Below are 21025 nucleotides of genomic sequence, written 5' to 3' on the forward strand. Positions count from 1 at the left end.
TATTGACTGTTCAAATGCGGAGTTTTGCGCATCGTGTGTGTGTGTGTGTGCGCGCGAGCAAGCGAGCGAGAGAGAGAGAAAGAGAGAGAGCGCGAGAGAGAGAGCGAGAGAGAAATCGAGAGATCACACATTTACATTAGGCACTAAGCAGATAACACACACATCACACTATAACTACCTGGGTTTGAAAATCACATCCACGGGAAACTAATCATGTGCTGTGAATGAACTGAGAGATAAAGCACGCAGGGCCTTCTACGCCAGTACAGAAAATACTAATTCTGTGGACAAGTGACCGATTTCAGCCGCGGCTTCAGCGTCTATTTTATAGTGTAGGGGGCGGGCGCTTCGGATTCTAGAGAGCATTTGATTGGACAGAAAGTTTGATGAGATGCTGAAGTACGATGTGACGTCAACAAAATCGTTGAGCCGTTTTGGCGGAAGTGACGAACTGCAAGCTTTGAATGCTTATATCTTCTAAATGCGAATTTTGTCACCGTTTTGGAGCACACTGCCTTATAGATAACCTTAAGACCAACATATTGATACTAACTCCCAAAACACTTTCTTTTTGATTTCATGGGGACGTTAACACGTTAGACTGCACCCCATAAACACAATCAAGCCTAGAAAAAAACCAGTGAACCACCCATTTAATATAAATGACTTTTTTATTCGTAGGGTTTTTTTTTCCTCCAACCACCAACGAAAAGTGTGTCTCACTGGAGAGGCTACATAAGGATCCACCGAAGAACTCATTTACTCGGAGCAGTAGGAAGTTCATTGTAGAGGTTACAAACGGAGTGTTAATGACTCATCCAATCACCTCGGGGAAGGTCTGAGACAAGAGCCAATCGCTATCCTCACAGGACATCATATGAACAAATGAGCGAGCGCAGAGGAAAAATGAGTCAGAATGCAGAATTCTCACGCGAGACGTTGGAACGCAACATAACGAGCCAACTGACGCGACCGCCGTTGACTTGGAAACACTCGCGGCTAGCGCAATGAGTTCAATGTGTTAAAGGCAGAGTAAGGGATTTCTGGTAGCCAATGTTTATATTTGAAATCACCAAAACAAACACGCCCCTACCCCAAAAGGGTCTTGCCCCTATTTTGATAGCTCCGCCCCACATATATGTACGCAACCCAGGCAACGATTAGTTCTGTGAAACAAAGCAAAACCAATGTTATACCGTGTCTACGAACGTGAGCAGCTCGGCGCAACAAATCCCCGACAGAAAACTGCTGCCGGGTTCTATTTATGACGTGCTGACACACGTTTCAAATGGTTTTCAACGGTTGTTTGATCGCGTCCAGTGTAGGCAGACTTTAGTTGTTGTAGACACGGTGTTACTCACCTATTGAGAAGAAACAAAGCAACCTCGGCGTCCGATCGCAGGCCTCCGCTCCTTGAGTTCTCTCCAGCGCTGGAAAGCTGATCCGATATTTACACGGGTCCTACTTCTTGCCTTATCGTTCCGCAGACGTTTTCCTCTTTTGTTTTTTATCCGCCATCTCTATCTTTCTGTCGCTTGGCTCGGCTAATGTCCGTCCCATGCACTGAACGCGCTCTCCTCCACATCATGAGTAGACACGCCCCTTATTGCTGATTGGCTACAAGTTTGTTTTGCGATTCGGCCCGAATCAGTTTTTAAAGCGTTTTTGAAAAATCACTTACTCTGCCTTTAACTGGCACAAGATGCTAGAACCCAATTCAGACTACTCTCCTACTACTCCTTTTCTTTTATTTGAAAAATATAACATTTAGGATATATATAATAAAATATATAATAATATAAAATATAATAAGGCGAGCTTGAATTTGCCAAAGGAATAGAATTTGTAGTTATTTGTCTATTTTTAAGTTATCTTTTTTACTTGTGTATTTATTGTTTGTTTCTTTTAAAACGTTATCTAGCATATCAACAATGCCTTTCTGAATAAGTTTTTTTTTTTTTAATTGTTGAACTATATTAAAATTCAACTGCTTTCGTAATAATAATAAAAAATGCTAATATTTAAATATCTTTAAATTGTCTAACTCTGTCACCACTTTAAAGGCAAAATATATATCTTAGGCTATATTGATTTAGCTTTAGATGTCATCGATGGCAATTCTTTACATTACTGACAGAATGTTTAAAAAAATCACTTGAAATTGAAAAGGTAGGCTGTACGAACCTCTCAGTCTTCCTACTTTGTTTCATAGTGGTGGCTTTTATTTCATATTAAGCATAATATCAAATGACCACCGTTTTACCTAGTGGGTAACTATGGTTACCATGGTAAATCTTGGAAAGGGCAGTAAGCGCAAAGTGCGCGTGGCTCCGGGGCGGGTGGCTCGCGGGTCCATCATAGAACAGTTACCCAAACGACTTTCCCGTCAGTAACAGCTCCGTCGCTCATCTTTACTCGCTCGCTCAACACTAACACACACTCAACCGGAACATCTGATTCTTTTGTGAAGGTTAGCTGTGTGGTTAATGCGTGTTTCGTGCCTTCTCTGCTCGGTGTTCCAGCACCGCGCCCGGATGGAAATGTGTCTTCCGGGGAAAAGCTGCTTTCAGCCAACGAGACACAGTGCACAGCACGCCGCACAGCCTGGACATCTGCAACTTTCAACAGAAGCGTGTGCCTTTCTAAGAACGCATGCGGTTTGAGACGCAGATCTATGGCCAGACCTATGCATCCCAGAGGGAAGGAGAGCCGTGGAAAATCTGATAGAGGCTCGTAAGAGCTCAAACCCCATCATTTTGCGATTTCATTGTGATCTAAGTGCCGTCATTCATGGATGTGGAAGCAGAGGCGGGTCCGCTGAACGTGCAGACGGTGGATGAACCACCGGGAGGCGCCACCGTTATCGTAGCCGCCGCAGAGATTCAGGTCCAAACGGTGCTAGGGAGCGATGGCGAGCTCAGTGAGGATGACCTGCAGTCGAGCGCTGGAGCTCAAACACCGGCAGCGGGTGATCCGATCACAGAGATCGAGGATGGTGCACGGGCAGGGACGGAAACACCGGCCGAGGACATCGTCGGGCAGAGCGCGTGGAAATCGGAAACAGTGGGCTCCAGCTGCAGCAACGAGAGCTGCATCCCGACTCCAGGCTGTCGGATTTGCTTTCAAGGAGCCGAGCAGGTGATGTCAGACCGTTCATTCGCTCCGTCTGCGTTATTTATTGTCTGTCTATGTATTGCAGGGTTCCTCAAATCTTGCCCTGGAGGGCCAATGCGCTGCAGAGTTTAGCTCCAACCCTGATCAAAGTCACCTACCTGTGATTTTCTAATGATCCCGAAGACATTGATTGGCATGCACAGGTGGGTTTGATTAGGGTTAGAGCCAAACTCTGCAGGAAAGTGGATCTCGTGGGCCAGATTTGAGGATCCCTGATGTATTGTATATATGCGTCACACCGACGTCTTTGGTTGTAGCCAGGATTGTGCGCCATTCAGAATTGAACTGAGAATGTCTTTTAAACTCCAATTCAATACCTGAACTTGAACGGAATTTGAATTTAGTAAACAGCAAACGAATCTGAATGTCATTAAATTTTTTTTATTCATTTAGCAGATTTTTTTTATCCGAGCGACATCTCAAGCATCGAAAGCGTAAACATTAATAGTATAAAATAAACAGATTTCACAATAAAGTGTACACAAATGTAATTATATATTTTGCATAAATTATTATATATCAAATAATTCTAAATATATAGTGTTATATATAAAAAAACCTATAATAATTTGTGTTTGGTTTATATGTTTCAACTTATTTAATAAATTATGTTTTGTGGAGCAGGAATTCATTTCCTACAATGCACTACCTGTGTTGAATTTCTCTTCCTATCATTCCAATTCAAATTCAGTTTCAACTTTCTGTTGGTCAATCAATTAATCAATCACTGAGAATCCTCCTAGGTTCATATACTGAAAGCATTTTTTAGATGAAATCTGGTTCGAGGCCAGTGATCCCAATGAAAGTGGCTAATGCAATTTAAATAGAAACTCATGAATTACATTAGAGCCAGTTGATGAATTCTGAATTTGGTTGTCCCATCCTGATGTTGGTCTTATGCAGGTAATGGGAGTCAAAGCAGTTCACAAATAAATCCAGCTGTTGACAAGTGTTAGGATAGCATGAGAAATATAGCCTTGTAAATAAAAATTTATTTTGGGCCTACATAATTAATGCAATTATAAGAATATTGGAAACCTTGATGATTCTTAATGCTTTAAACAGATAGTGTGGTGTGTGTGAGATGGTGAGATCCATTAGAATACCTGCTGCGCCATTCATGTCTAATGCTCTTCACTTCCTGCGGCTAATGTGCTTCCTCGAGGCGCCTTGTGTTTGTGTGTGTAAGTGTGTGTGAATGAGTTCCATTCTCTTTCAGACTCATTATAGTTCTAAATGAGGATGTTTCTGAAATTATTCATGAATGCACAGATGAATCATTTCCCGTCCACTCACAGAGATGAATCTGTCATTATGTGCATAGTGTTTCATTCACTCTAAATGTTCTCCTCATTTAGACGAAACCGCTAATGTGTGCCATTGTTCACGGTTCCACAACCTCAATGCTCAACTCATCTGCAAAAGCACACAATAAAACAATGATACAGCAGTGAATCATCAGCTCAACTGAATCTGTCTTTTATTTTGATTGGCTGATTGACACGTCTGTCTGTGTGTCTTGTGATTGGCTGCAGGGGGAGCTGCTGAGCCCGTGCCGCTGTGCTGGTTCTGTCCGACATGCTCATCAGCAGTGTCTGCTCAAGTGGATCAGTGAGAAGGGCTCCTGGAGCTGTGAACTCTGCAACTATAGATTCAACATCCTGCCTATACATATCAAACCACCACAACAGGTAAACACACTGGGATTTATGATATATCGCTCAGGGCTCGGGACTAAGAAAATGACTCCAAAAATGAAGCATTTAGGAACAGTTTTGAACAGAACATTTCTGTTTCAAACTAAAATTCCCATTCACACCAAGAGTGATAAAGATAACTATAACAATAACTATATTAGTGTCCATACCAGCGGACTATAAAGTTCTGTTTATTATAAACTTGCACTGCAGTTTCGTCTGCCACTTTAAATGCTCAAACTCTTTAAAGGGGTCATATATTGCTGCTAAAAAGAACATTATTTTGTGTATTTGGTGTAATGAAATGTGTTTATGCGGTTTAAGGTACAAAAAACACATTATTTTCCACATACTGTACATTATTGTTTCTCCTCTATGCCCCTCCTTTCTGAAACGTGTCGATTTTTACAAAGCTCATCGTTCTAAAAAAGCGAGGTGTGCGAGGTGTTGCATCGCGCCGCGTAAACATAAAACCATGTCTGCATTTGTGAGAGAAAGGAAAAATTGAAATCGCATCAAATCATATGACCCCTTTAAATTCGGGTGAATTGTTTCTGAATGGCTGTCAATGTTTTTTTCAGTCATCAGCAAGAAAAAAGTGATTCTAAAGTGATTCCAACACTCCTAGGTTTTGTTATTGTTATAGTTGTGGTTTGGACTTCGCCATTTCGTTTTCACTAACTCAATAAAATGAACTAGATCAGAATCATTTGTTTGCGAATCAGACACCACAGCTTGTGCTGTGTTTGTTGTTGTTGTTGACTGTCTGTCACCAATGGTGACTGGATTTTTAATTAAAAACAAAATTTTTATGACATTTATGATCAGATTAAAGCTGGAATACATTACACAACTTTTGCCCAGATTTTTTCCCCGATTTACAGTCTGGACAAATCAATGCTAGTTGCCAGAAGTCAGAGCCAGTCTGCATATGGGAAGTCGTGGCCTAATGGTTAGAGAGACGGACTCGTAACCCAAAGGTTGCGGGTTCGAGTCTCGTGCCGGCAGGGATTGTAGGTGGGGGGAGTGAATGTACAGCGCTCTCTCCCACCTTCAATACCACGACTGAGGTGCCCTTAAGCAAGGCACCGAACCCCCAACTGCTCCCCGGGCGCTGCAGCTGTGGTGTGTGAAAAATGGCTGCCCACTGCTCCGGGTGTGTGTTCATGGTGTGTTTGTGTTCACTGCTGTGTGTGTGCACTTTGGATGGGTTAAATGCAGAGCACTAATTCCAAGTATGGGTCACCATACTTGGCCACGTCACGTCACTTTCACTTTCATATTTGAGTTGACAGATTTAACAGAAAATCATGTAATATGTGATCGGTACAGATATTTTTCACCAGGCTATGATTTCATCCAGTCGGAGGATGTCAAACATGTTTGATATTTTGAGACACATTTAGAACACACATATTATTTTCATTTGTCATGCATCTCCTAGCAACAAGGCACATGTTTCTGCCTGAATTTGTTGTTTTCAGAACAGCTTGAAAGTCTGTTATTGTGTAAACCTTAGTGCAGTATGCCCCGTTTTTTTCTGTGACCATTTACAAAGTCTGTAAGTGTATGATTCCAAATGTTTTTAAAATCTGTTCAGATTTGAAGTCATGTAGTGTATTCCAGCCTTTAGTCTCAGCCTGGAGCTTGAATCAGTGACTGTGTTTGTATGTTTTGCCAGTGGCAGACTGTCACCATGACTCTGGTGGAAAAGGTTCAGGTCATTGCAGTGTTGCTGGGTGGCATCTTTCTGCTGGCCAGTGTATCATGGCTGCTGTGGTCAGCACTGAGCCCGGAGGCTCTATGGCAACGCAGTGACATCCTGTTCCAGATCTGCTATGGCATGTATGCAGTCATGGACATTGTGTGTTTCGGTGAGTCACAAATATATGCACGAAAACCACATTAGTCCTATACAACTCAGTTTTCTCCAGCTAATATGCAGATTTTGCGGGTTCATGTCCATTTAACTATGGCTGACAAATCTAAAATACCCTGTAAAAAGTTGGGCTGGTTTGACAATGACGATTAATCGATTTTAATCGATCTTCATTTCGATGAATAATAGCGATTCTCAAGTCCCAAGATCAACCTTTTAGTCTATGCTGATTTCGGCTGATGCATTAAAATAGCATTAAAACTTATTTGTAGCACCTCCCATCTAATAATAGCATGATTTTGATTTGAAACAAAGTTTCATCTTTCAAATTCGATTAATTTATATAACGAAATCCAAACAATACACCTTGTTTTGGCGCTCTAATGTGGTGACAGATTTTTGAAGCCACCCCAGTTCAAGCCGATTGTTTCTTCCCTTTTATCGCACAAAATAAATATGAATGACCAGCAGAAGTTATGTTTAAGTAACAGTACAACTTATTGAAAACTATCATGTTTCGTGAATCGCTCAATCAGTGTTACAACCACGGAAAGAAGTCAAGTAAACAGCTTGTAAACAATGTCACGTAATGTTACTTTTTCCTCAGAAAAGCCATTCTATGTCCATAGCTTGTTAGCTAGGGGAAAAAAAACTTTAGAGAGCATTTGAAAAATGCTATATTAAAAAATATTATATTATATTCATTATTTTTACTTAACCTGTTAGTGATATTTAATGTGTTTGTTTTTATGACAGCCACTAGTTTAAATGTTTATATTTCATCAATGAATTGGAGTAGAAATATATCATTATAAAAATTGCCTATAAAAATGTGCAATTTATAGTGTTGATTATTATATCCAAACATAAATAGCAACTAAATGTAATAATTTGAACTCTGTTGTTAGTTTGAACTTTTAATAATATACCAACTAACAGGGTTGTATAGTTCACAGCTTTAGTTAAGATTTTTTTACCTTAAGAGAAATTGATATGTGTTCTACCATATACATACAAAGAAATAAATCAATATCAAATCAAATTTGTAATCCAGCTTGTGAATCAAGTCAATAAGCAGCCCTATTAAAAGTGTTTACAAGTGCTAATAATACGTTTGTGTTTCAGGTCTGATTGTTCATGAAGGTGGTGCTGTGTACAATGTGCTGATGCGCTGGCGGGCTGTTAATCTCTTCTGGGACGTCCAGAACTACGATAAAAGCCGAGACCTGGAGAGCACGCACAGCCCGCACCGCAACCTGTGGCTGCCTCTCACACACACACATACAGTCTCCAACACACACTCACAAACCACCCGACTGGAGTCATCGCCTCGATGCCCCCTCCGCCTCCTCTCCATGTGCCTGAATGTGACCTCTAACCTCTCCCCGCAGGAGCAAGTCTCAGGCGAGCTGGTCGTTAGGGTCACGTCAGTTTGACATCAAATGAAACTCTTTCAGGGATCAATCAAACGTCCTTTGTGGGAGTGGCTAACCAGTGGGAGGAGCCTCAGTGTTGGGAGGAGCCTTACTTGAAAAGCACTTTAGAAGATACACAAACTGAATTAAATACAGTATTAAGTTGCATTGTATACTGAACAGGTGTTTCCAGCCTGAAGTTCAGCCTTTGAGCATCGAAGTAAGACTGCAAAGCTCTCCGCACACACACAGACTTATAAAAAAAATTATAATGCACACAAAATGTATTACTGCTGTTAGACGAATGAATGTTTGTTTTAAACCAATTGTTTTTATGTTCAGGTTTTTAATAATTTCAGTACTGATAAACTACAACTTATCACTGCTGCTGTTCATTACGCTTCACCTGCCATATTGTACAGGTTACCACAGTTACAGGCTTTTTCACATTAAGCCGCATTTCCACTATCTCAGACTCGCGTGCGATCGTTACATTTTGCCCCTTGTGGCAGCCGCATGGTATTTTCAAATTGGTTGTGAAGCAGCAGTTACCCTTTGCTTATTCACCATGGTAAAAAAATAAATGAATGCATATCCATACAAAACAAATGAGCACAGATAACGACAACGCTGCTGAAAACATTGATTTCACAAGTAAGTAGTATAGAAAATTTGCAAAGGGGTAGCAAAAGTCGTTGAGAAAATGTTTAAAAAAATTAAATACCAAAAAATGATTTAGGTTTATGCATCTAGCAGACACTTTTATCCAAAGAGACGTACAATGACAGAGCATAAGCAATTTGTCATAGAGCCAACAATATTGACATATGGCAGGTTTATTAGAAAGCTATAGGAAACAAGCTAAAGCAGAGGTGAAATGCTATGGAAGCCCGTTTCCGTCACACTCACAAACCACCCGACTGGAGTCATCGCCTCGATGCCCCCTCCGCCTCCTCTCCATGTGCCTGAATGTGACCTCTAACCTCTCCCCGCAGGAGCAAGTCTCAGGCGAGCTGGTCGTTAGGGTCACGTCAGTTTGACATCAAATGAAACTCTTTCAGGGATCAATCAAACGTCCTTTGTGGGAGTGGCTAACCAGTGGGAGGAGCCTCAGTGTTGGGAGGAGCCTTACTTGAAAAGCACTTTAGAAGATACACAAACTGAATTAAATACAGTATTAAGTTGCATTGTATACTGAACAGGTGTTTCCAGCCTGAAGTTCTGGATCAGCCTTTGAGCATCGAAGTAAGACTGCAGAGCTCTCCACACACACACAGACTAATTCAAAATGATAATGCACACAAAATGTATTACTGCTGTTAGACGAATGAATGTTTGTTTTAAACCAATTGTTTTTATGTTCAGGTTTTTAATAATTTCAGTACTGATAAACTACAACTTATCACTGCTGCTGTTCATTACGCTTCACCTGCCATATTGTACAGGTTACCACAGTTACAGGCTTTTTCACATTAAGCCGCATTTCCACCATCTCCGACATACGTGTACGATCGTTACATTTTGCCCCTAGTGGCAGCTGCATGGAACTTTCAAATTGGTTGTGAAGCAGCCTTTACCCTTAGCTTATTCACCATGGTAAAAATAAATAATGTATATCCACACAAAACAAATGTGTGCCGATAACGACAAAGCTGCTGTAAACATTGATTTCACAAGTAAGTAATATAGAAAATTTGCAAAGTGGTAGCAAAAGTCGAACAAACGTTGAGAAAACGCTAAAAAAATTACATTTAGATTTATGCATCTAGCAGACACTTACAATGGAGCATAAGTATTTTGTCAACAATATTCATGTATCATGGCAGGTTTATTGGGAAGCTAGATTAGGATACAAGGTAAAGCAGAGGAGAAATGCTATGGAAGCCCATTTCCGTCACAGAATAAAAAAAAGTAAATTAATAAAAATGATAATTGCGACTTTTTGTCAAACAATTCAGAATTGCGAGACAAACTAAAATTCACATTTTTCCCCCCAAAATTCAGAGTTTGCATTTCGCAATTCTGACTTTTCCCCTCAGAATTCTGAGTTTACATCTCGCAATTCTGTTTTTTGTTTCCACCAAGGAATAAAAATTAAAAACAGTATTGCGACTTTTTATGTCAATATTCTGACTTTTTCAACTTTCAAATTGCAAGTTTATATCTCCCAATTCTGATGAAAAAAAAAGCAAATTATGATAAAAAAATGTCAGAATTGGGAGATATAAAACAGAATTGCAAGAAAAAAAAGGTCTGAATTGTCAGCTGCAATTACCTTTTTTTTATTCTGTGGCAGAAATTGGCTTCCATAAAATGCATAGAAGACAAAAATAAATCAATGCTAGGGTGTTGTGGGTGGTTGGGCAGGCGGTCTCATGTGGTCGAGATGCAAAAGTTCAATTATTTCAACACATCCGAAGCTCAAATCGGATCTGAAAATTCTGCATACAGTCAGAACGCCACACAGCTCCTGTACTACTCTCCATTAGAAATCAAAGACTTCAGAGATTAATGCCACGCCAGACAAGGCTGCGAATACATTGATTTCACAAGGAAGTAGTGGAGAAACACAAGGGATTGCAAAAGTTGCACAAACATTGAGAAAACGTTAACTTTTGCTGCAATGCATTCTGTTGTAGGAATCTGTGTCAATATGAAATTCTGTGTCAATTTATTCCCACCTGATTTTAAATGACCCTCAGAAAGATCTTACACATTGTCCTCTGTCAATGCTTAAAGGCCCTACATCTCATGTTGCTTGTATTAAGAGCAGAAACTAACTGACTTTGGACTATTAGTCTCATACTAAGACTCATACAAAATTCATAAAGAAATGGAGCTGGTGGTTAGATATTGTGATGCTGGTAACCATTGTGCCCTGAAGATACAAAACCCTAGCTGAGCGATTTAAGAAGCGATTTAATACTGATATACAAGTAATATAAAATGTTAGGAGTGAAATAATTACAAATATGTTTTAACATCATAAGCACATTGAAAATCTTCTTAAGCAGCTCACACCGGAAATGCAAATATATCTGCAGATTTTCATTCAAAATCAGCACAGAAAATATTAAAAAGTCCACTGATTCCATCTGGGCACATTGTGTTTCTGTCCTTGAAACTTGACCTGCGTTCATGACTTGGTGCTAGCTGATTAGCATAGCCTACAAAAGATTTCATTCAGATGTCCCAGAGATGTAACAAGTGTTAAATGAGAGTCTTCTGTCAGAGAAACCCATTCTGTACTGCACAGAGCGAACATGAATGAACATTTTAATGAATGTAAGAGTCTTTGAATTTTGTTATATTTATTGCCTATAAACTAATGCACAGTAAAGATACAAAATGAGAAAGATTTTTTTGTTTTAGTGTTTTTATAGGCTTACAGTAGAAAAATAACAGGACCAGAGGGAGTAAATCCAATAGTATTATCACAATCCTGCTGTTCAACAGAAAAGGTTTATAAAATATACAGCTCTTTAGAATATATATAACATACATTATAAACATTGTACATATAAAATAGACACAAAGGGCACTCTTTGTGTTTGCATATGTGTGTATATTTCTGTGTGTGTTTTTTAAAGGCACAGGATTTGAGTGCTGGTTATTTCGGACTGGACTTTCTGCCTGCAGAATTCCAAAGAAATGCAACTGGACTTGACTTAAAATGTTAATACAACGTAAAATATGGGGCTCAGTGAACAAACAACAACTCAATGTGTGTGTCTGTGGGAACATGATAGTGTCTGTTGTGAAAGTGTCTCATGATATTGTCTTTGTTTTTTTCGCACTCGCCATTTAAGGGTCACTTTTTTTGCCAATTCGTAATTAAACTGTTCCGTTTGCTGATGCTTAACCTCAAAGGCACATTTATGAAAAGTGTGTCAGAAGTGGGAGATCACCAGTTGCTGCCGTGGCTGCTGATGGATTGACAAGTGCTGAAACGTTTCTTCACTATTAGACTGATGTACGCCTTCATGAGCTTTGCAATGCCCATCACCTACAGAGACAAACACAAAGAGGAATCTAGTGTTATTTTATTGATATTTTTTATTTATTTTTATATTAGTATTATTTTTATTTTATAGTTATTTTAAGTTAAACTAAACAAAAGTGAGAAATAAAATGTTAAATTTTTAATGTATTTTATTTTATTTCAGTCAATGTCGTATTTAACAAATTTTTTTGTTAATGCTTTTTATGGTTTTAGTTAACAAAAATAATAATCCTGGAAGAAACATATGAACATTCAGGCCTTCATAATGTCCAAAAAACAAACACACACAAACAAATAAATAAATAAAATAAAACAATGACTGTTTTTAATATTTTCTGAAGTAATTATGAGGAGTGTTCTGTGTAAAATTTGGGTGTTATGGTGGTTGCTAAGTGGCAATGGTGGACATTGACGAAGCATTATTACTCTATTACTGTATTTGTATCACTTTTATTTTTGGAAACATTTTACCGTATATCAATGCATTATATCTTATTTTTATTCCACTACATTAAAAAAAAATGACATTTCATTACTCTGAGACATGATAGTGTTGTCTGATTCATGATGAATCATTTTTTTGAGTGATTTTTTTTTTCAATAAACCTGTTGAGCTTCAACAGCCCTGGATTCACAAATCCAGGGCTGTCCAAACTCGGTCCTGGAGGGCCGGTGTCCTGCAGAGTTTAGCTCCAACTTGCCTCAACACACCTGACTGGAAGTTTCTATGCCTTGTAAGAGCCTGATTAGCTGGTTCAGGTGTGTTTAATTAGGGTTGGAGCTAAACTCTGCAGGACACTCTGTTGTGAAAGTGTCTCATGATATTGTCTTTGGTTTTTTCGCACTCGCCATTTAAGGGTCACTTTTTTTGCCAATTCGTAATTAAACTGTTCCGTTTGCTGATGCTTAACCTCAAAGGCACATTTATGAAAAGTGTGTCAGAAGTGGGAGATCACCAGTTGCTGCCGTGGCTGCTGATGGATTGACAAGTGCTGAAACGTTTCTTCACTATTAGACTGATGTACGCCTTCATGAGCTTTGCAATGCCCATCACCTACAGAGACAAACACAAAGAGGAATCTAGTGTTATTTTATTGATATTTTTTATTTATTTTTATATTAGTATTATTTTTATTTTATAGTTATTTTAAGTTAAACTAAACAAAAGTGAGAAATAAAATGTTAAATTTTTAATGTATTTTATTTTATTTCAGTCAATGTCGTATTTAACAAATTTTTTTGTTAATGCTTTTTATGGTTTTAGTTAACAAAAATAATAATCCTGGAAGAAACATATGAACATTCAGGCCTTCATAATGTCCAAAAAACAAACACACACACAAACAAATAAATAAAATAAAATAATGACTGTTTTTAATATTTTCTGAAGTAATTATGAGGAGTGTTCTGTGTAAAATTTGGGTGTTATGGTGGTTGCTAAGTGGCAATGGTGGACATTGACGAAGCATTATTACTCTATTACTGTATTTGTATCACTTTTATTTTTGGAAACATTTTACTGTATATCAATGCATTATATCTTATTTTTATTCCACTACATAAAAAAAAAAAGACATTTCATTACTCTGAGACATGATAGTGTTGTCTGATTCATGATGAATCATTTTTTTGAGTGATTTTTTTTTTCAATAAACCTGTTGAGCTTCAACAGCCCTGGATTCACAAATCCAGGGCTGTCCAAACTCGGTCCTGGAGGGCCGGTGTCCTGCAGAGTTTAGCTCCAACTTGCCTCAACACACCTGACTGGAAGTTTCTATGCCTTGTAAGAGCCTGATTAGCTGGTTCAGGTGTGTTTAATTAGGGTTGGAGCTAAACTCTGCAGGACACCGGCCCTCCAAGACCGAGTTTGGACAGCCCTGCACAAACCCCACTGAATGATTCATTCATGAATAGACTGATTCTAGCTGCGATTCCCAAGCTAAAAACTCACTGATGAGTTGATTCATTCAACTCTATGCAGAGTTGTTTATGGTGGAAATGCAAGTAAATATGGAAAGTTTGTACCATGGTGGTGTTGAAGAGCAGCTCTCGTCCCTCCACGCTGATCTTGTAGCTATTTGGCTGTGGTGCACCGAAGGACAGAATCACCTCGTAGGGAAACGCCTCCAGAGGCCACGCCTCCCCGCGCTTGTACACACACACTCCTTTACGACTCACGCCCAACCATAGCTCTCCAGGATACACACCGTCTACACACTGACAAACAGAGAGAATTTATTCAGCGACCCTGCTGGCTGATGGATCACATGCGTGTGTGTATGTGTGTGTGCGTGCGTACACGCTCACCTCCACATCAAAGAGGGTTGATCCATATCCCTGCCACTCCTTGATGAGACTCATGTATTTTTTCATGGCTTGGTCCTGTTCCATCCCCTGCAGTTTACGCCATTTTTCCACCAAACAACTTCTCAGCCCCGCCTTCTCGTCTTGCAGCCACGCCTCTATGGTCGCAGGTCCCTCCCCTTGGCGCTGTCGCCCCAGTGACCCTCGTATGCTCCGCCTCAGCGTGCCTTCCAGAAAACTACCCCTCTTTCTTTCTGTGGATGGCGTGGCAGATGCAAAGCACCGTATGGACTGCTGTACTCGAGCATGCAGGCGGTCCATAGGGAACACCTGCTCCAACTCAAGCAAGGCACTCTGGGTAGTGTAGTCTCCCAAAAGATACTGGAGCCGAAGAGCAGCCAGAAATTGCAAAGTCTCTTCTGGAGCGGGATACTGACCCCTAATGACAGCTTCATGGGCCTGAGAGAGAGAAAGAGATATTGAAATTGCATTTGTTAAACACTGACAGCAAATCTGTTAGTTTCATTATTAAAAACTATGTACATGCATACTTAAAGGGTCATTGAAATTGCATTTGTTAAACACTGACAGCAAAGAAATCACCCTAAAGATCTGTTAGTTTCATTATTAAAAACTATGTACATGCATACTTAAAGGGTAGTTCATCCAAAAACTAAAATTCTGTCATCATTTACTCACCCTCATACAAGCCTGTATGAGTTTCTTTCTTCTGCTGAGCACAAAAGTCGCTCATCAGTTGACGGTAGCCATCGACTTCCATAGAGTGGAAAAAATACTATGGAAGTCAATGGCTACCATCAACCGTTTGGTTACCAACATTCTTCAAAATATCTTCTTTTGTGCTCAACAGAAGAAAGAGGCTCATACAGGTTTGAAACAACTTGAAGGTGAGTAAATGACAGAATTGTCATTTTTGAGTGAACTATCCCTTTAACAGAATGCAGGGAAGTCATGATACATTTTTTACAGTCATGACAATATTAATAAATGTGGTGCTACAGCTGTAAGATTCTGAAAACAGTGAGACAACACAGTTGTTTGCATGTGCACACACATCAAAAATAGACTTATTAAAGTAAAAATTATTATTGACTTTTAAAGCCACTTTTTGTAATGATTACACTTGTTTTTTTTCAGCTGCCACAATGTTCTCTGCAAATATTTGTATATGTGATTAAACAATTAATGTGATTAACTAAATGAATACAATTTTAACTGATCAATAGCCCTGTTTTTTATGTGCTTCAGAAGTGAAATCAAACCTGTTCAAACATGAATGCAAACTCCACACTGTCAGCAGGAACGCTCTCAGGCTCTGAGAAACAGAAAAGCTTGAAATAAAACTTCCAGCCCTCTCCTTCCTGTCCTTTATTTGCCAACCTAAATGAGAGAAATAGTGAGAGAGAATGTCACATGTTATCCCATATAATTAAAAAAATATAAATAAAAACAAATAAAATGTGCTGTAAACAATGATTTTCTGTGCAACATGATGCATTAAATCTCCCTATAGTACCTAACAGAAATCACACCAGCCTCAAATTGAGGAACGACCTACTCTTTTTTTTTTTTGCCAATCAGAAAGCGCTCTCTGCCTCTCATGAATTTATGTTTGCTGACATGTTTTTAGAGGGCAAAGTTTTAAATCATTTTATAGCACCTTTAAATCACTTTACATCAGATTAAGTGTTCTATGGTTCTACAGTTATGGTTTTAACTGTATACATTTAGTATTTTATATTTTACAATTTCACTTTCTATAATTGTAGGGGATGGTAATTTGAGGTGAGACTCACTTTTCAAACTTAGCGAGGACGTCAGCCACCACAGTCCTGCTCTCTATGGCTCGGTCTGTGGTGTCGTTATGTTCAAACAAAGCGAACATGTTCTTACAGTCCTCCATTGAGAGACCCTTCAGCAGCTTCTTAACCACCTGGAGACCATCAGACACACACACATGTACAGGTTAATGTGGTTCTGGAGCTCCCATGCATATGTGTGGATGTGTTTACGTACCTCTCCTGCAGTTGTATGTGAGTTGATGGTGATTTTGCAGGACCCGCCACCGTGGCAGTAAACTGTGGATGTCATTTCCTGTCTGCTTAGTATGGCCCTCAGCTCCTCCTGTGAAGGAACACACTCGCGTCCACGCACATGCCGCAGGGCTTCTTGAGAGAAGGCCACATACCGTTCCATCTCGGTGCCTGGGTACATCTCTCGTGTCCTGAGCAGAAAATCAGTCAGAGTCTAATCAGTTGTGACATGGTTAAATCTCTTTATCTCCCTCTCATTGGGTATATTCATAATGGCATAATCAGCCATGATTTTTCATAGGGATGCTTAATATTTTAGAAAATTGTCATTCATTTTTTGTATTTCCTCGATTTTTTTATTTAAATTACTCTTGTTGTCGTCTAAGGCTCACTTTAAGTTAATCTTTAAGAACACTACAAATTTAATGACACTGTTAAATGTAATCTTTTGTAAAATAATTATTCATTTTCTTACTGTACATTGTCATGTTGAGGCCTAAATTCACTTGTATCACTTTAACAATTTTTTTTTGTAGTTATTTTAATGTTGGTCCTATATTTTAAGGCCCTTTTTGACTAATTATTTAATGAGACTGACAAAGGTTTTTGTGTTCATTAAAAAAAAAATGTATGTACATTTAGAACACTATACTTTGTATTATATTACCTTTGCATCGAATTACAAAAAAGCTAATGAGAGGGTGTTTCTAATACAGCGTCTATGAGAGTGATGGTAAATTTGACAACGTTCTCTCTGACTGCTGTTATCAGTCTCTCTTTTTTTTCCCCCTTTTTTTTGAAAGTCATGAAAACACTATCATGGAGCTTTTCTTTTGCTGTTTGAGCAAATGTATATGCAAAAAATTATATCTGTGGTAGTCTCCTATTCACTGCTATAGAAGTTTACCCAGCTATGACGACTTCTGCTGCTGAGAAACCCGGAAATGTGAAAAAGGTCCATAGAATTAAAAAAAAAAAAAAAACTAAAACTGACCTCAAACGGAACTGTAGAGTACTGAATTGATCTTAAATGATCTAATTTCTCTCTTTTAACCTTATGTCAGCCTGACAGAACAAAATACTACATACACACACACACACAGAAAATTCTTACTGACCTCTTGAAGTGAAATTTCAGGTATTTGAGAATACTTCTGGAGGCGGGGCTAAATGTGCAGCACATGCAAGCTATGATTCGCCAGCCACAAATGTGGGCGGGGCCAGCAGGCTTTGGGTGGTGTGTTGTCTGTTTGATGAGCTGGCAGAAGAGTTCATCTCTTAGGGGTCGTAGGTCATGAGCCGTCTGCAGGAGTCCCTGGATGTGAGGGATGAGTTTGTCCTCCGTCTCTAGCTGATGAAGAGCATTGAAGAGCTTGAGGGCCTCAGCCTGCAGCGTGCCGTAACTTCTCCCTTTGTCGGCTAAAAACATGCATATACAGAGTGTTAATGAAGAAGGTTTGGGTGTATTTGAGCATATGTGAGTGTGTGTGTGTTTTACTCACCGCTGTGCTGAGCATCTCCATAGGGTAAAGGCAGGAGAGCTGTATGTAGAGGGTGGTGTGTGTAACGCAGTATTGGGTTCCTCTTGTAGATCTGCTCCACCACCTCCGAATTCAGACAGTTCTCCTGAAACCAAACGATTACAACAGTATTTCAAGAAAAGGATGTTACAAAAACATGAATGTATGTGCATATACAGTGGGTACGGAAAGTATTCAGACCCCCTTAAATTTTTCACTCTTTGTTATATTGCAGCCATTTGCTAAAATCATTTAAGTTAATTTTTTTTCCTCATTAATGTACACACAGCACCCCATATTGACAGACCAGGTGTGAAAAACTTGTTGGATCTTTCCCAAAAAGACTCATGGCTGTATTAGATCAAAAGGGTGCTTCTACTAAATACTGAGCATTTTTCAGTTTTTCTTTTTTAATAAATCTGCAAAGATGTCAACAATTCTGTGTTTTTCTGTCAATATGGGGTGCTGTGTGTACATTAATGAGGAAAAAAAATTAACTTAAATGATTTTAGCAAATGGCTGCAATATAACAAAGAGTGAAAAATTTAAGGGGGTCTGAATACTTTCCGTACCCACTGTATGTGTGTGTGTTACCTTGATGTCCTGTATAAGTTGCTGCGTGGGTGTATCGACGAGCGGTTTGCTGTCGATGACGGTCTGTACAGCGCTGGCCCACCGACTAGCCTCCGTCTGCAGCTTAGAGTACAGCCTATATGAATGCTTACGACCAAATACGCTGACGTTCCAGTAGCCTAGACACAAACAAATATAAGTTAGTCTGAGAAAAATGTAAAGGTTGGTTCGTGTACTGTTATTTATGTGTGCGTATAAATGTGCTAACCAGTCTCTCTGAAGACTCTCTCATCAGGAACGATCACGGAACAGAGGCTGTTAAGCACTAAAGAGCCCAGTTTAAGAGCGTTTCTCTCTGAGCTTTTATAATAGTCCACAGAATTGTGAGTCAGCACAAACCAGCGCTTCTTCAACTTAAGATTCCCACGACTGCTGCCCCGAATCTCTTTATACAGCCAACCTGGATAGCAAAATAGAGAGAGAAGCAGACAGGAAGAGATCTGAGACATTTTCACATCTGAAATTCACATTGAATTCAGTTTGCAGTTGAAGGCATCCTAACGTGGTGGTGTTGATTTGAAAGTAAACATTATAACATACAATTTTACTCTTTATTTGTCCAAATACTAAATAATCCTTCAAATCCAAATCCTTCAAAAATTCACCGTCAATTATATAATACATATTACGTATATAATTTGATCCAAAAAGGAGATAAAATGTTCTTAACTCAAAAAAATTCTCAAAAAATGACAAATTAAATAACATTAACATTATATGATTTTGTATATTAAGCATTCAAAAAATGCATAAAATATTAAATATAAAAATATAAAGTCAAATTCTTAAATAATCTTAATAAAAATATGATCCTGTTATTATCTAACCAAACCTCAATCTGTGAAGGTTTTCAATCATCCAGGTTTCACTCTGATTCTCTGACTGACTAGGAAGAATGATGAAACATTCTCAAACAATAACTGTAACTGCATTATTACATGAATGAACTGAATGTTAAAATAATTTTCAGACAATCCATAAATAACTGAGTTTGGCTTTTGACTTGTTGAGTAGGTGACCTCTCACCCCTGATGATGAACTCTTGTCCCTGCACACGTGTGTCTCCTTTCGTGCGTTGGAGCAATGTAATCCAGTGATGCATTTCTTCTGCTGATTCAGCCATGCAATGTAGCACACGATGAGCTGTGATTATAACAAAGGCATTTGGCCTTGAGAGAGAAAAATAGCAGAAACATTTAAAATATTTTAATGTCTGTACATGATAATGCAACTGGATGGTTTACCTAGAAAAAAATAGTAAGATTAGGTTATTTGGTTTAAACATTTACATTCATTTAGCAAATGCCTTTATCTAGAGGAGTAGGGCTGTGCAATACATCAAAATGATCGAAATATCGCAAATATACATATCGCAATATGCATATCGCTACGGCTTGCAATATATGGGGCCATGAACAAAAGACAAAGAGAAAATAACTCACTGCTCTTACCTAAATAACTTTTAAAAGTAAAAAAAAAGTTAACCTAAAAGCTTAAATAAGAATCAGTGCATATTGAATTCATAGAGTAAATACTAAGCAGTGTTGTATTTTTCCTTTTTATTATTCAGTTCCTAAACTCATGTTAAAATGAATCTGAGCATGTGGCACTTTAAGCATTATCGTATCGCATATCGACTATCACATTATTTAATGAGTTATCGCATATCGCATTTTTCTTCAATATCGCACAGCCCTACAGAGGAGCATCGCAAGCAATTTGTGAAAGAGCCAACAATATTCACAGTACACAAAAGTGTAGTAAAAAAACTGTTCTTAGATAAAATGTTGCAATTAAGAAATTAGTTAAAAAATACAATATATAATAATATAAAATATATTATATATAATGTAAAACGATAGTAATAACTTTTAAAAAAAGTACAGTTCAGTTCACCAATCCACTAAACTGCCTTTTAAAGTTATTGTTTCGAAAACAACAAGCCAGGGAGAGAACAGAGTGCGCATATAAGTATACAGTATGTGTGTTTTTTTACCTTTCTGGGTTGTCAGAGGCACATACAGAATCAATCATTCCCACATCCAATGTGCCCTATAAAAAACACAAACATCTTTTCTAAATATCTTATGAACTGTCCGCAAATTTGTCAGTGTATGTGTGTAATACTTACCACAGCATTCTGAGGATTTGCTTGTTCATCATGCATCTCTCGAATTTCCTGTTCTGTCGACATGTGCACCTGACTTAGCACGCTGAACCAATGACTGCACACAACACAGAGATTAATTAAAAAGCTCAGGTCAAGAGCTTTTATGAAATAAACACATTTATGAAATAAACATCAAGGCTTGAAGCACACTCTTTTAAAAAATATATATAAAACAA

General features: G+C 38.6%; 3 protein-coding genes across 4 annotated transcripts in view; 2 read left to right on the top strand and 1 right to left on the bottom strand.

Annotated features, from left to right (window-relative positions):
* LOC107721741 (tripartite motif-containing protein 16-like) overlaps positions 1–21025 on the top strand; it is a 258890-nt gene that overhangs the window by 202328 nt on the left and 35537 nt on the right. The window lies entirely within an intron of this gene.
* LOC107721766 (E3 ubiquitin-protein ligase MARCH11-like) lies at positions 2006–8459 on the top strand. Its single transcript, XM_016529928.1, has 4 exons — positions 2006–3138; positions 4710–4865; positions 6553–6745; positions 7876–8459. Exons 1-4 carry the CDS (start codon positions 2791–2793, stop codon positions 8184–8186), a joined length of 1008 nt encoding a protein of 335 aa, XP_016385414.1. The 5' UTR covers positions 2006–2790; the 3' UTR covers positions 8187–8459.
* The window catches only part of LOC107721713 (unconventional myosin-X-like), a 39947-nt gene continuing 31924 nt past the window's right edge, over positions 13003–21025 (bottom strand). For both annotated transcript variants that reach the window (XM_016529849.1, XM_016529850.1), the window contains 13 exons: positions 20811–20904; positions 20676–20731; positions 19706–19848; positions 18888–19079; positions 18641–18798; positions 18029–18152; positions 17645–17945; positions 16510–16717; positions 16290–16426; positions 15756–15873; positions 14476–14931; positions 14194–14385; positions 13003–13222 (listed from right to left, as the gene is read on the bottom strand). In XM_016529849.1, the coding sequence (XP_016385335.1) occupies positions 13121–13222; positions 14194–14385; positions 14476–14931; positions 15756–15873; positions 16290–16426; positions 16510–16717; positions 17645–17945; positions 18029–18152; positions 18641–18798; positions 18888–19079; positions 19706–19848; positions 20676–20731; positions 20811–20904 (2281 nt within the window). In that variant the 3' untranslated portion in view covers positions 13003–13120. The remainder of the gene's footprint in view (positions 13223–14193; positions 14386–14475; positions 14932–15755; positions 15874–16289; positions 16427–16509; positions 16718–17644; positions 17946–18028; positions 18153–18640; positions 18799–18887; positions 19080–19705; positions 19849–20675; positions 20732–20810; positions 20905–21025) is intronic.

This window comes from Sinocyclocheilus rhinocerous, unplaced genomic scaffold (assembly GCF_001515625.1).
Source record: "Sinocyclocheilus rhinocerous isolate Xijiao unplaced genomic scaffold, SAMN03320098_v1.1 scaffold1112, whole genome shotgun sequence".
In the NCBI taxonomy this organism is placed as follows: domain Eukaryota; kingdom Metazoa; phylum Chordata; class Actinopteri; order Cypriniformes; family Cyprinidae; genus Sinocyclocheilus; species Sinocyclocheilus rhinocerous.